The sequence below is a fragment of the Etheostoma cragini genome, chromosome 13, assembly GCF_013103735.1.
Source record: "Etheostoma cragini isolate CJK2018 chromosome 13, CSU_Ecrag_1.0, whole genome shotgun sequence".
In the NCBI taxonomy this organism is placed as follows: domain Eukaryota; kingdom Metazoa; phylum Chordata; class Actinopteri; order Perciformes; family Percidae; genus Etheostoma; species Etheostoma cragini.
In genome coordinates, this window is record NC_048419.1 from 11,313,000 (window position 1) to 11,326,621 (window position 13,622).

Consider the following 13,622-nt stretch of genomic DNA (forward strand, 5'->3'; position numbering starts at 1 on the left):
ACTGACAGCTCTAGCCTCATTCAAAATTGTAACGTTTGGTTCCAGAGAAGAGCGCCCCTTCTGTAGAAATCAAGCCTGAGAGTTGATGCCTTTGGCCTCACAGCAGCTAACACTGAAAAAACCCTGACAAACTTCCTGCAAATTTGAGATTTGCTCTATAAGTCATCTTTTCACTCTCAGTTACAACTGAGCTCACAATCAGTACCCACCAGAAACCTTTGTAAGCCCTGAGTGCAGACCGATTTGTGCTTTCAGAATAATTGCCACTACATCTTCTTCTACATTTGTGTTGTCATAATACTTTTTTCCTTTTACACAATTGTGTCACAAATATAGTGCTAAGCCTATTGTTTTTTTCTACATATCAATTTACAATTTTCCAAGTTGGACAAGCTTTTGGACAGCACATAGTTATTGCAATGACTATCACTGAAATGCTGTTTGAACAACTGTAACCTGGATGTCTATACATTTTAGACAGATTTAGCCCATTTTTACTCAAAAGACATTAAGATTGAAGACTAACTTGAAATTTTGTAAGTGTATTTTAAACAATGAAATACTGCGATTAACCTGCAGTAAACCTGATTGATAATAAAAAGACTTGCTCAGTAAAGTTCAGAAAGCTGACCAATGGATGTGTTTATAACAACTCACTCTCCTCTTGGGCACACTCCTGCTTCTTTCTTCCGGGTTGGTTTCCGACTTCCGCTCCCCGCATTCTTTCAAAAGTGTCCATCTTGCCTCATCATGTATCTTTGTAGTGGACCGGCATTTTCCCACAACACCCTGCTCCTGCTCTCACAGATGACGAAAATGGCGGACAACGCATCATCGGTGGGTATTTCAGAGATACAATTTTATTTTAGAGACATTGACCAGTTTCGGGCTGAACATTAACGTATTATTTTCAACAGGTTGAGATTGTTGAGGGCTGTCGTCTCCCCGTTCTTCGTAAAAACCAAGAACACGAAGACGAATGGCGTAAGTATTGTCCGGTTGTTCTTCCAGTGCTAAGCTAATGCTAACAGACGAACCTCAGCTGTTGTTATCAGAAGCCACGGCCTCCAGTTGAAGCACTGTAAACACCACACTCACAGGGCACACATGTAGTTGTACCATGTCAATGTAATTTTAAGTGAAACTTAATTGAGTAATTAAATTGTTGTTGTTACGCTTCACGAAGACCATTATGGCAGCGTTTCCACTCAATAATAAGCGACATGAGCTTGTTTAACCCCCATCTCCAAGTGGGTTTAAATGAAAACACTAACCAATAACCAACGCGTTTGGCCTTTTTGCAATTTATTTTCTACTCGGCTAACTATTTCAGCACTACCCTTGGTTAGTGAAAGCAACGGCAGTCCTTTAACCCACATGTCTGTTAGTTGGTGGTTTATCTATCCTGTTTAGCAGCTATTTCAAGGGGGGCACATTTCTTATGACAACTTGGCTAGGAAGATGATGGCTATACAATAAATAAATAAGTGAATTGTACTTTCTTGTGGAGCTTTGTAGTTTGGCTTATTTAAAACTGTGTACTTCTATGTGATTGTCGCTGTTCCGAGTTTGAACTTTCATAGTTGAGTATACTTATTGGAAGCCGCTTTGGATAAAAACAGATAAATGAAATGAAATGTTTTGGGATGGTCCATCACAATAATTTTGTTAATTTCAGTACAGTTCATTGCAAGTTTTAATTTGACTTGTCTTCTTTTCTTACAGCATTGGCTGAAATTTTAAGTGTGAAGGAAGTCTCTTCGAGAAAGCTTTACTATGTTCACTATATTGACTGTGAGTATAGTTTGTTACTGATTATTATTATTATTATTTTTTTACATTTTACCTGTTTAAGTCACTTTACAGGCTGAATTTATTACACAGAAACATCACAAAAAATGTCTTCTTGTTTGTGTAAAATTGCTTGTGTTAAAAGTCAACAAGCGGCTGGACGAGTGGGTCACAGGGGACAGACTGGACATGAAGAAGCTTCAGTTCCCTAAGAAAGAAGCTAAAACACCAACCAAGAATGGTCTTTCAGGCTCCCGTCCCAGTTCTCCAGAGAGAGAAGTGGTAAGCATCTGCTACACCCCCTAATGTCTATCTCAGACTCCCAAGCATTGCAACAGTACACTCAGGTTTGGCAGCATCCCCATTGTGAAGACACTAGTAGATACAATATGAGCCTTCAGTTCACATCCCAGCGTTTCGACAGCTGGAACTAGTCTAGGGATGTAATGATTACCGAAGTAACGGTGAACAACGATAAAAACGTTGGCTATAACAATTACCGTTTTCTTTTCAAATATAATTATTATCACGGTGGATTACCATGGTGTGGACACGGTGTGTGTTTAATCCTTCCCAGCTTCATCCGAGTCTCCTGAACTTGCCAAGTAGCCTACAGTGAGCATTTCTTGATTTTGGAATCATGGCGAAAGGAGGCGATGACGGCGCTTAGGACATTTATCAGTCCTCTAAGAGGACTAAGTCTAAAGCATGGGCATATTTTGGTTATTATAAAAATGTAAATGTGCTGTATTTATATAGCGCTTTTCCAGGCTTAACAACTGCTCAAAGCGCTTTTTACATCTACAGGAAACATTCACCATCCACACACATTCACACACTGTGGCCGGGGCTGCCGTACAAGGTGCCACCTGCTCATCAGATAAACATTCACACACATTCACACTCCGATGCGCAGCACCGGGGGCAACTCGGGGTTCAGTGTCTTGCCCAAGGGCACTTCGACAATGACTGCAGCGGCGGGGATCGAACCACCAACCTCCCGATTGGCAGGCAACCGCTCTACCACTGAGCCACAGCCGCCCCAAATAGCGATCCTGTCTGCAGAACGTGCAGGAAAAAAGTTGCTGCTGAAGGCATTGAAGACACTTTTAAAAATTCTGTGATAATTCCAAAAACCGTGATAATTTTGTTCACTATAACCACAAGGTTAAATTTTCATACCGTTACATCCCTAGCTGAAACAGTGACGGAGTAATTTTAAAAGATGGCTCCAAGGTAGGCCAGTGTATCCCATAACTGTTAGATGAGTAGGATTAGTCATGTTTCAGACTAGTTAGCCCTTTGCATTGCTTCAATATACTGACAGCATTTAAAATTAAATTTGATACCATGCTTAATTGCTGTGTTATTAATATTGCTAAGTGGATCATAAAAACTGTGTGGTATAGATTGTAACAAGTTAGATGAGTATTTATAATAAGCAGTGCTCAATTCTACAAGCCGAACAAATAAAATAATACCATTGTTTTTAGGAGTTAATCATTTTCTCTGGTGGTCGTTGTGTTGAACAGAAAAACTCAGCGTAGCTATGTAAACAACCATTTATATGATCGTTTTAGTAATATTTTTATGCTGCTTGAAACAACAATTTGTTCAAATGTACCAACAGAATATCTGATGCGTGTCCTAGTAGTATTGGGACAGGATCGTATGTTCTTTTCTTTTCTTTTTTGTAATTTACTTGGCCTCGTCACTTAAATAATAATAATACATTTTAGCAAAACATTTAAGTAGTGCGTGAAAAGGAGAACTCCTTTTTTTCATTCTCACGTTTTTCTATTCATACTTTTACAGATCTTATTTAGATTGCCCAAGAAACTGTTCATTTTTAACGCTGTTAGTTATCATTTAAGAGACTAGTTGCATTGTGTGTACAGTGAATCACTGAATATTAACCTGATGGTTAATATCAATGTCAGTTAACCCCCTTCCTTTTCTTCCTTTCTGTTCAACACAGAGGAAGAGTCTAGATCTCAACGTACAGTCTACCACAGCTCCGTCCAGAGGCAAAACTCTCCCCACACCGGTACAACTTGAATTGACACTTTTTTTTTAAATGACTGAGACCTTGTTTAAACCTGGTGTTAACATGCAACCTTTGTGATCATACAGCTATCGGGTCATGCTGAACTGCATGGGAATCCAGAAATAAACAACCATGAAATAAAAAAGGAAGATGCTGATCCGGTCGTGCAGATCACATCTGGAAGTGCTTTAACACACAGTGTAACCAAATGTTTGTCTGGTGTATGCACTGGACTTGTCAAGCCACATTTCAACTTCAAATCTTTCAAGGTAGCTGGTATTCTCTGTTTGTTGTAATCTCTCATGTGCTGAAGATGGATTATTCTGAGATTTCATTGACTGCAGGTGAAATGCAAATATATATTTTAAATCACATATAATAAAGAAGCTAACATAATAATAATAATAAACTGCCCAACAAGAGAAAAGTGGAATGTTGTAGATGCAGGCACTTTAGATTCTCAAAGACACATTTATAGTTCTAAGAATAAACCCAAGGGAGTGGCAGCTGATCTGTGTCTCTTGCGTCTTAATACCAGGTTTCAATAGGGCCTTTACATTGAACTAGTTTAAACGGAGATAAACGGTAGTTGGTGAAACCTGTTTAATGTGATATGCTGTGGCTATTAACCCAGACACAGTCTTAGCTCATGTCAATGAACAGACTGCAGATAATATTAGGATGGCACTGCTTCATGAAATCAAACCGGAACACCCAGCTTCTAATGAGCACGTTGCTCTTTATTTCTGAAAACTCAAACCTACACTATCGGTCAGAAGTTTGGGCTCACTTACAAATTTCCATTCCACTCAATTATAGACAGAATACCAGCTGATCTGAGTGGGTGGCTGATTTTTAATGCAATAGCTACATTGCCCAGAATCAGCAATCATTTATCCAATGTTCCAAAGGCACATTCTGTTCACATAATGTAATCTGAAACTGCTGCCCTGGTTAAAAAAAAACAATGCAACTGATCTCAGCTGGTATTCTGTCTATAATGGAGTGCAGCTGACATTTTAAGTGACCTCAAAGTTTTGACTGGTGGTGAATCTATCTGGAATGAAAAACAACAACAAATGTATGTAAACAAAACCTCACACTAATTTAAACAATTGGTCGGTCTGTACTCATTTTAAGCACAATGTCTAACAATGTTTGTTTGCTGCAGAAGAGGAAAGTAGAGGCTGTCCCCGTGGCGACTCAGGTTCCCCCGGCTACCCCTGTGCCCTCCCTGCCAAGTTCAGCTGAAGCGTCTCAGGCATCTGTTTTTCCTGCTGTGAGGGAGACCAACACCTTTAAGTCCCGCGAAGACCATGAACAGATCTCCTCCCTCACAACGGTAAAGAAAATGGCACTGGAGTCTTAAATATTATTATTATTTTTTTTCACTTGCTAATGCTTAACTCAATCTCTTTAAAACGATAGAATGGCACTGCCCGACGACTCATCCCCCCGCAGCCGGGGAGGAAGAGAAAAGCGAATTGTGGGGGAACGGACGAGGTATGTACCTTTTAAATAGATTTCATCTTTTCATCTATATTTTCATAACTTTTATTTAGTTATTTAAATTGTATATCTTATGACGGAGTCTCTGCATTTATTTGTTTTTGAGAATGAATGATTTTATCTTTATTTTGAGCACTGCAAACTAAAATATTTATACAGTATAGTTTTACATTCTTACATTCATAAATCAAGGAACACATTTTTTATGTGTATCATCTACACCAGTATCAAAATCCAAAAGGACCACAGATACTGCCTGTATTAATATGAGCAGGATTACATTTTTTTTAATCCCAAATTTAAGAAAGTAAAAACATATTTCTCATATGATCACTTTATTCTTTATTACAGTTTTAAAAGTGACAAGCCTTTCCACTGTGCTACTCTAAATATCCATCCTTAGAAAACACAAGCAGCCTATACAATTGTATATTTTGACACAAATATTTTCCAACTAATACTTTCAGTTAGTTGATTTTGCCATGACATTACACATCACAACTCCCTGTTGTTTGGCTATATGTTTCTGAGCCTAAAATCTATTTTGTTTTGACCTGATTAATTTTGAATTGGTTAGATATCAAAATACCATCAAGCATTGGGGCTGTTTTCATCTTTCCGATATCTAATTGTTATTTTACATTAGATTTCTCAGTCTTGTGTTGAATTTTCATGTGAAGTTAAATTGGTTTATACTGACCTTTTTGTTTTGCTTAAAAGGTGCTGGAGCTGAATTGATTGATGCAACTTTAAAATTGATTTAGTCCTTTGCACCCAAATTCTACCAAATATAATAGATTTTTAAATAATTTTGAATTACAAAATGTTTATGATCTATGACAAATACTGATTGTAACATGTTCTATTTTGATAAAAAAAACATTGAATGTCACTAAATGAGGCAAAAGAAATATCCAAACAAAGGTTTCTAATCATTTTGTCAAGCTAATGGACATGAGCAGCTCAGCTGTTGTTGCTGCCGCTGACCTCCCGAGTTCCTCCTCTGTGACCACATCATTGCCTGTATTGCTGGTTGGCAAACAAATGTTGAGTTCACACTGAAGTTCAGTATTGCTTTCAATCTGCCCTTTCATCAAATTGTTCTGTGTAAATGGGAACCATTTTTTTGTCTCTTTTGCTGCTAGATGATAAAGGTTTTGCAGTATAACAACCCTCAAACAGCCAGTGTTTTTTTACCACCACCAGAGGTCTGTTTTACTTCCTATTATATGCCATTGATTGTATGTTTCTGCACATTCAGTTGTTTCTTATGGCGTTTTTCCATTAATGGTACCTGCTCGCCTTGCCTGGACTAGACCGCGGTGTCTCGTCTTACTTTTTCCAGGTTAGGTGGTTTTTGCAGATTAGCACCGCCTCATGCGAGGCGAGCCGTGGCAGGTCGTCACGACAGGAAACTGCCGTGACCTAACGCGACACACACAGAATGCCGAAGATGTGTTTTGGATTCTCGGGGTGCCACAACTAGAAGGCAAATTAGTTTATAATGAACCTGGAGGCAGCAAAAAAAAAAAACGCTGGATAAACTACCGTATTTACCGGTAAACACAGCAGGTTTTTTCAGGACACCCCCTGTCTGTCGCTAGGCCCGTCTCCGACCAATCAGTAGTCTGCAGGTTTTCACGGCACCTTTTGGTATTGCATCCGCTCGCTTGGAACCTCCTAGTACTACAAAAAAGTACCTCTTAGCAGGTACCAGGGACTTCTTTTTGTAATGGATAACCAAAAAAGGCGAGGCGAGTAGATACCAAGCAGTGGAAAAACGCCATTAGTGTGTCCAATGACATTACGGTGCTGCTTAATTCAGACCCAAGCTTTTGGAGTGTAGATGTTTAAAATATGTAACATGTATAATGTTACATATTTAAAACAATTCAAATGTGTAGAAATCTTAAAACCAAATTTTTATACAGCATTTTCTTTTTAACAGAAGTTTTATTCTTTAAAATAACTGCGGCAAGAGTGTCTAATTTTTCTATGGTTCACATTGTGTACCACCAGGATTCCCAAGACAGTTCGGACGGCATCCCGTCTGCACCCCGCATGACGGGCAGTCTGGTGTCTGACCGTAGCCATGACGACATCGTCACCCGGATGAAAAACATTGAGTGTATAGAGTTAGGACGTCACAGACTGAAACCCTGGTACTTCTCACCGTACCCACAGGAACTCACCACATTGCCCATCCTCTACCTCTGTGAATTCTGTCTCAAGTACCTCAAAAGCCTGAAGTGTCTGCAGAGGCATTTGGTAAGAATCAGCAGCATGTCGCCACTTCCGCCCACCTTAATCTCTCGCTCCTTAGGTTGTGGCACATTGCACTCATCCATGTGTCTTACATCTTTGACAGACAAAATGTAATCTAAGACATCCTCCAGGCAACGAGATCTACCGCAAAGGCACCATCTCGTTTTTTGAGATTGACGGCAGGAAAAACAAAGTAAGTGCTACAGGGGTATTTTTCTCACCATTTTTTCTTCTTTTTTTTTTAACAGTTTTTGTTGTTTTGATTTTGTTTTTGATTCATGTCTGTTTTTTTCCAGAATTATTCCCAGAACCTGTGTTTACTTGCAAAGTGTTTCCTGGACCATAAAACCTTGTATTACGACACAGACCCTTTTCTCTTCTATGTAATGACGGAGTATGACTCCAAAGGCTTCCACATAGTGGGCTACTTCTCTAAGGTACAAAGATTGCGCAGATCATTTTTAATTTCTGGTACCGTGTGTATGTACTCTCCATTCATAGGGCTTGGAAACAGTCCTCTATCTAAACAGGGGTTCCCAAAACGAAACTAAATTAAAATTTTCTGTGTGCAGGAAAAAGAGTCGACTGAAGATTATAACGTTGCCTGCATCCTGACCTTGCCTCCCTACCAGCGGAGAGGCTATGGCAAACTGCTCATTGAGTTCAGTAAGTGCAGTATCAAAAATAGTGGCACAGTGTTTAGTAAATAAAATACACGTATGTTTAAATTCCTTGGACATGTGCTCTGTTCACCTGGGCTAATCTGTTTGTATTTGTCAGGTTACGAGCTGTCCAAGGTAGAAGGGAAGACGGGCACTCCCGAGAAGCCACTTTCTGACCTCGGCCTTTTGTCCTATCGCTCCTACTGGTCCCAGACCATCTTGGAAATTCTCATGGACCTTAAACCTGACAATGGAGAAAGGCCGCAGATTACCATCAAGTATGTAGCTCTTGGCAATTTATTTTCACCTTTTAATTGTCTTGAATTCTTTCTAGAACAGCAGTTCAATGATTTCCTCCTTTTTCATTTGACCTTCTTTTTTTAACCTCCAGTGAGATCAGTGAGATCACAAGTGTAAAGAAAGAAGATGTCATTTCAACGCTTCAGTACCTCAACCTCATCAACTATTACAAGGTTAGAGACCAACGCTGTGTTCCATTTGTGTTCCCTTCATCCTTAACCTTGCCCTTTCCGATTGCATAGTTGTGTATCAATTAATAACTTTGCTGTGTAAATTAACAAGGCAGTGAACCCCTCCTCTGCTTTTATCCCTGGAAAGCCTGGCAAATAGCTGAAATGTAAATGGACAAACAGCCAGAGTTGTTAACTGGATGCCATCCACTGTAAAACACGAGAAGCAGAAACGAGAAGACTGGCCCACACTTTTGTTATTAGTCTTTGCACAACTCTCCATCCAACTCTTACAGATGCTTTGAATCTTACATTTGTGGATTTTTTTTTTTTTTATGTAATGATAGGGAAAAGCATTGTCTAAATGTTTCTATCAAATAAATGGGAAGACAAATGTCCAAATTTAAAAGTTGGACAAAAGGTTTTCAGTTGTTGATGGTGTGAAAATCGACAAAAAACTGCCACTCATCACTGATGAAATAAGAAATATTTTACGGCAAAGCACAGGCGGCTGAAATAAAACACAAGTGGTGTCAGGATGACATGTTGACATAGCCAGATGTGGTTAGGTTTCACAAAAATGTATGCGGTATGTTTCTGAAAAATGTGACGCGGAATTCTGTCTAAAATTGTGACCGTCTTGTCTCTTGAATGTAGGGTCAGTACATCCTGACTCTTTCAGAGGACATTGTGGACGGGCATGAACGAGCAATGCAGAAGAGACACCTGCGCATAGACCCAAAATGCCTTCACTTTACACCTAAGGACTGGAGCAAGAGGGGCAAGTGGTAGTCATTGAGGACCCTCCCCAAACCGCCAGATAGCAGACTTGAAGCAAACAGTGGAGCAGATAAAGGTTTTTCAACCCAGGACTCCTCTTCGGATAAGAAACAATGAACATGAATTGAGATGCATCCGGTTTTATTGTGAAATATTCATTATATATTGAGAATCTAAAAAGCTCTCAAACTTGGCCACAAACGAGACTTATTAACAGTGTCACCGCCAACAACACACCTTGTACTGTGTAAAAGATCCTGTCAATCACCCAACAGTGCGTTAAAAGCAAGATATGTTTAAAAGTGTAAATGAAAGCTTAAATGGGCAAACATTCAGACCACCTAATGGAAACAAGATTGTTAAACAATAATTTGAGTTGTACAGTGATTTGCCTTATCTGTTAACGAGTCCATATTATGTAGAAACCCCGAAGGGGATTTCTTTTCCTTAAATTCAACAAGGGAGGTTTATTTATCTTTCGCTTTGGCCAATACCGTGTGTGGTTTTGTTAAAATGTTTAAGACAAAATTATTAATGTACCCCCGAAAATTTCAAGCTCATTTTAGTTTGTCATTGTACATATATTTAAGAAACCTTAGTTGTTGACAAAAGTACAACACTTGTAGCACTATTTAAACAATGAAACAACTATTGTCTGAACAGCACTCCAAACTAGTTTACTTTCTACTTTGAATAAAGATTCTTGTACAGTGTGCAGGCTTCAAAACGTCTCAACATCTCATTCTGGGCATGTTTGAATTGTTTTGAAAACAATACCTATGGCTACACTCACACTTATTAACTGACTCAATGCAAAATGTATTGTGAGTGTTTAAACAGTAAAGGTAGGTAGAAGGAAAACAATTTCAATTATATTTTGGGAGAACAAAATTAAAAACGCAAAGAAACTAATTTTCAGTTTATTGTGATTCTCCTCCAGTGCCTGCATTTTGTCTGTTCAACTAACAGGGAGTACAGATGTTCTTGTGGTAATATATGGTTCACTTGTGTAAATAAAAAAAAGTATATTCAATACACAACTAGAACACCTTGTATACAGACAGAAAGTTAAAAACGAGACATCAAGATCCACAGCTATGTTGGTCAATTCAGGTTTCTCTTACAATAGTAGCTCTGCTTTTATTTCTCTCTTTTACATAGTTGGAAGTATTTATGGTCTTTGTTTGTGATCATTCAGGTGAATCTTTTTTCTGATAATCCTGTGTCATAATGATCTGTACATTGTGCAATGAGACAAATCAAGTTGAACACATGTTCCCTGTAACTGTACATACTGAACCTGATTGTAAAAAAACAAGAAAAAAGCTCAGAAGACAGAAGCCATGTTGAACTGTTAGAAGAATGTAAATTTTGTGTACAGTTGTATTTGTGTCTTTTTTACTTCATGTAAACTAACTGGCTGCACAATATCAACAAGAAAATTCCCAAGTGGTATCTTACTTTCAGTTTGTGTTTTATGTTTACATGTCACAAAAGATGTTGAATTTACCCTGTTGAAATATTTAGTATATCTTTACGTAAAACATGGTCAAAAGTATGATTTGAGTGTTTGATATAAAAAGCTTGTTGAATTGATAAAAAAACATCTTAAAAACCACAAAAGTGTGTTTAAAAATCAATCATAACCCTCATTAGTGTGCTGTATTTCTATTGACAGATAGAGAGATCCTTGTCAATTATAAATAGGTTAAAAAAATGATTAACCCATGATGAATGTAATCAAACAGTATATTACTCTATCAAATCTGTAAAATTAATCTCCCTGCAGAGCTGTGTAGAATCTAACAGGGATGTGTTTGTAATGCGAGAGATGATTGTCAGGAAGATGAAGGTACAGGCAGGAATCCAATCCAAAGTGGATTTGGGACTGAGATCCTCCAGCAGCAAGTTCGTAGGATGGCCACCAGGGGGCAGATTTATGAATTTTCCTCCCTGTGAGTCCAGAGTTGCATCTCCAAATTTTAAACAAAGAGCTAAAATTCGATGGTAAATGTAATAGTGTAACCAGACGGGCCTATTGTAATTCTCTTGCAGCTGACGAGGGACGGGGGAAATGTGAATAGCAAATGGACACCTGCAGGGGATCGAGTTTGGTTATCCAAACTACAGGTATGCATAACCAATCAAATGGGCCAAACCGTGTAAGTAAACTCAAGTCAACGCTGCGTGAGCAAGTTGGTTAAACGTTTCCCAAACTAGTTAATGGACGATGCCGAGCTACACCTTGACAGCCGGACAGAACAGGGTGTTGGTCTCTGTACTCCGCTCTGGTGAAACTTCTCTCATCATCACATCACACCCTTTTTCTTTCTGCACAAGGGAGAGCTCCACCAGGCCTCACGAGGACCGAGAGGAATTTCACACTAATCTCATGTCCTCGCCACATCACTCATTTAGGCAGCTCAACCTGACATGTAGCAGCTTCATTTCCTCATCCTGATTCCAGACTGGTGGCAGATGTGTATTATCTGGTCCTCTGGGATCTGTCTGCGTGTGTGGGTGTTTTTGTGTTTACATGTGTGTGTGTGTGTATGTGTATATAATATCTGGCTTTATGTGTTTTTTACTCACCAGACAATGTATACACAACTGAAAAGATCATTCGATTAATTGATTAGAGCAACAGAACATTTTAATATTTAAAGAAAAGTATGAATAATAGTTATCACTTTTAAGGGTAAATCCAAATTTTCTCCAGTTTCAGCTTCTTAATGTGATGATTTGGTTTCCAAACATTATATAGGCCATACCTAATATCTTTTGGTATTGGACAGAGGACAGAAGAATGAGCGTTGTAGCTCATCCTTCATTATTGTGTAGTCCTTGTTTCAAACCGCATGTCTCCAGCATGTGTTCCCCCATGAAATGTAACATTTCTTACAATTTTAAAACTTAAGAAAGACATATGTGTTTCTCTGCAGAGCTCTAAGTGTGTGAGTCTTCGAGGTCTAAGTGGAACATTTCCACATGGTGTCACTGTAACACTGACTTTTCAAAATGACCTCTGGTGTGACCAACAGTTTGAAAGGCTCAGACCATCACATATCATGCTCCAGCAACTGTACAGTACACCAGTCAAGTGTAGATTGCTTCTCAGAATGGAATATCATTTTAGTCAGTCTTAAACTAAATAATCATATTTTATTTGATAGATCACCAAATATCCATTAGCACCACATTGTTACTTGTTTTAGATTCTTAAATGTCTAACTCTCTAAATGTCTAAGATGAAAACAACACTGAATGCTGGAGGAGCCGACAAACTCCCAAAACACCTCCTGAACGCTGATGAACACACTGAGGTATGTTGTTTTAAAGAAAACTGTTACTAACCCCTATCAACTAGTGCCTCTGTTTTTATTTCTCTTATCTCTTCGAGGCACACACCACCAACAACGCAGGCTTCTTCTCCTCCCCGCCCCCGCCCCCAGACCCGAGCCGCTGACCTGGTAACACACACAGCCATATGGCACGGCCATGGCAGCACTCCATACAGTAATTAGGGGGATGGTGCCGGACACTTGGCTCTGCTGCAGTGTAGGTTAAGCACCATGATCCCTCTTTTACCCTGAACATCATTAAGTAGTTTACCCACATATTTAGGTATGTGTTTCATAAGATACAGTGACTATTGGGGAAGAATAGGGGAGCTATGTTATTACGCTCCTGTGCTCCCATTGTTCTTTAGCAGGTTGATTGTTATGGTCACAACCCACACTGGCTGCGTTTGGGGAGTACACAGAGGTCTCTACAAATAAACAGACTGTCACACACACAGACACAGACAGACACACACACACTGCCATTTTAACCTTTGCCCCTGAGTGCTTTTGAGCCTTCATCTCTTTCAGAAATGTACATTTCAGCACACAGAAATTAGGCTTTAAATGAACACATTATATTATCTTGTTATTGTGATTACTTTTGACCCTTAATATAGTATCGAAAGAAAGAAAGAGAAAGCTTGTGAGGTAGCTGTCTTGACTCAATCAGTATTGTGTGATGTAATTGTATGAGGTTCTTGAGTCCTTGATTTAGCAGACTGTTAAATGTACAGTCTTTCCTCTGAAGCATTTT

At 39.0% G+C, this 13,622-nt stretch overlaps 1 protein-coding gene across 1 annotated transcript; it reads left to right on the top strand.

Moving 5' to 3' along the window:
• Nucleotides 1-738: 738 nt before the first annotated feature.
• Nucleotides 739-10,837, top strand: kat5a (K(lysine) acetyltransferase 5a). Its single transcript, XM_034890988.1, has 16 exons — nt 739-837; nt 918-984; nt 1,726-1,794; nt 1,937-2,073; nt 3,770-3,838; nt 3,925-4,107; nt 5,010-5,180; nt 5,267-5,341; nt 6,493-6,555; nt 7,367-7,615; nt 7,716-7,805; nt 7,909-8,049; nt 8,185-8,278; nt 8,393-8,552; nt 8,666-8,747; nt 9,402-10,837. The coding sequence occupies exons 1-16, from the start codon at nt 751-753 to the stop codon at nt 9,534-9,536; spliced, it is 1,872 nt and encodes a 623-aa protein (XP_034746879.1). The 5' UTR covers nt 739-750; the 3' UTR covers nt 9,537-10,837.
• Nucleotides 10,838-13,622: the final 2,785 nt, after the last annotated feature.

Coding starts and splice junctions, on each gene's coding strand:
- kat5a (XM_034890988.1), top strand. CDS start 751: ATGTATCTTTGTAGTGGACCGGCATTTTCCCACAACACCCTGCTCCTG. Junction 5,181..5,266: donor AGATCTCCTCCCTCACAACG/GTAAAGAAAATG, acceptor TTAAAACGATAG/AATGGCACTGCCCGACGACT. Junction 8,050..8,184: donor TAGTGGGCTACTTCTCTAAG/GTACAAAGATTG, acceptor TTCTGTGTGCAG/GAAAAAGAGTCGACTGAAGA.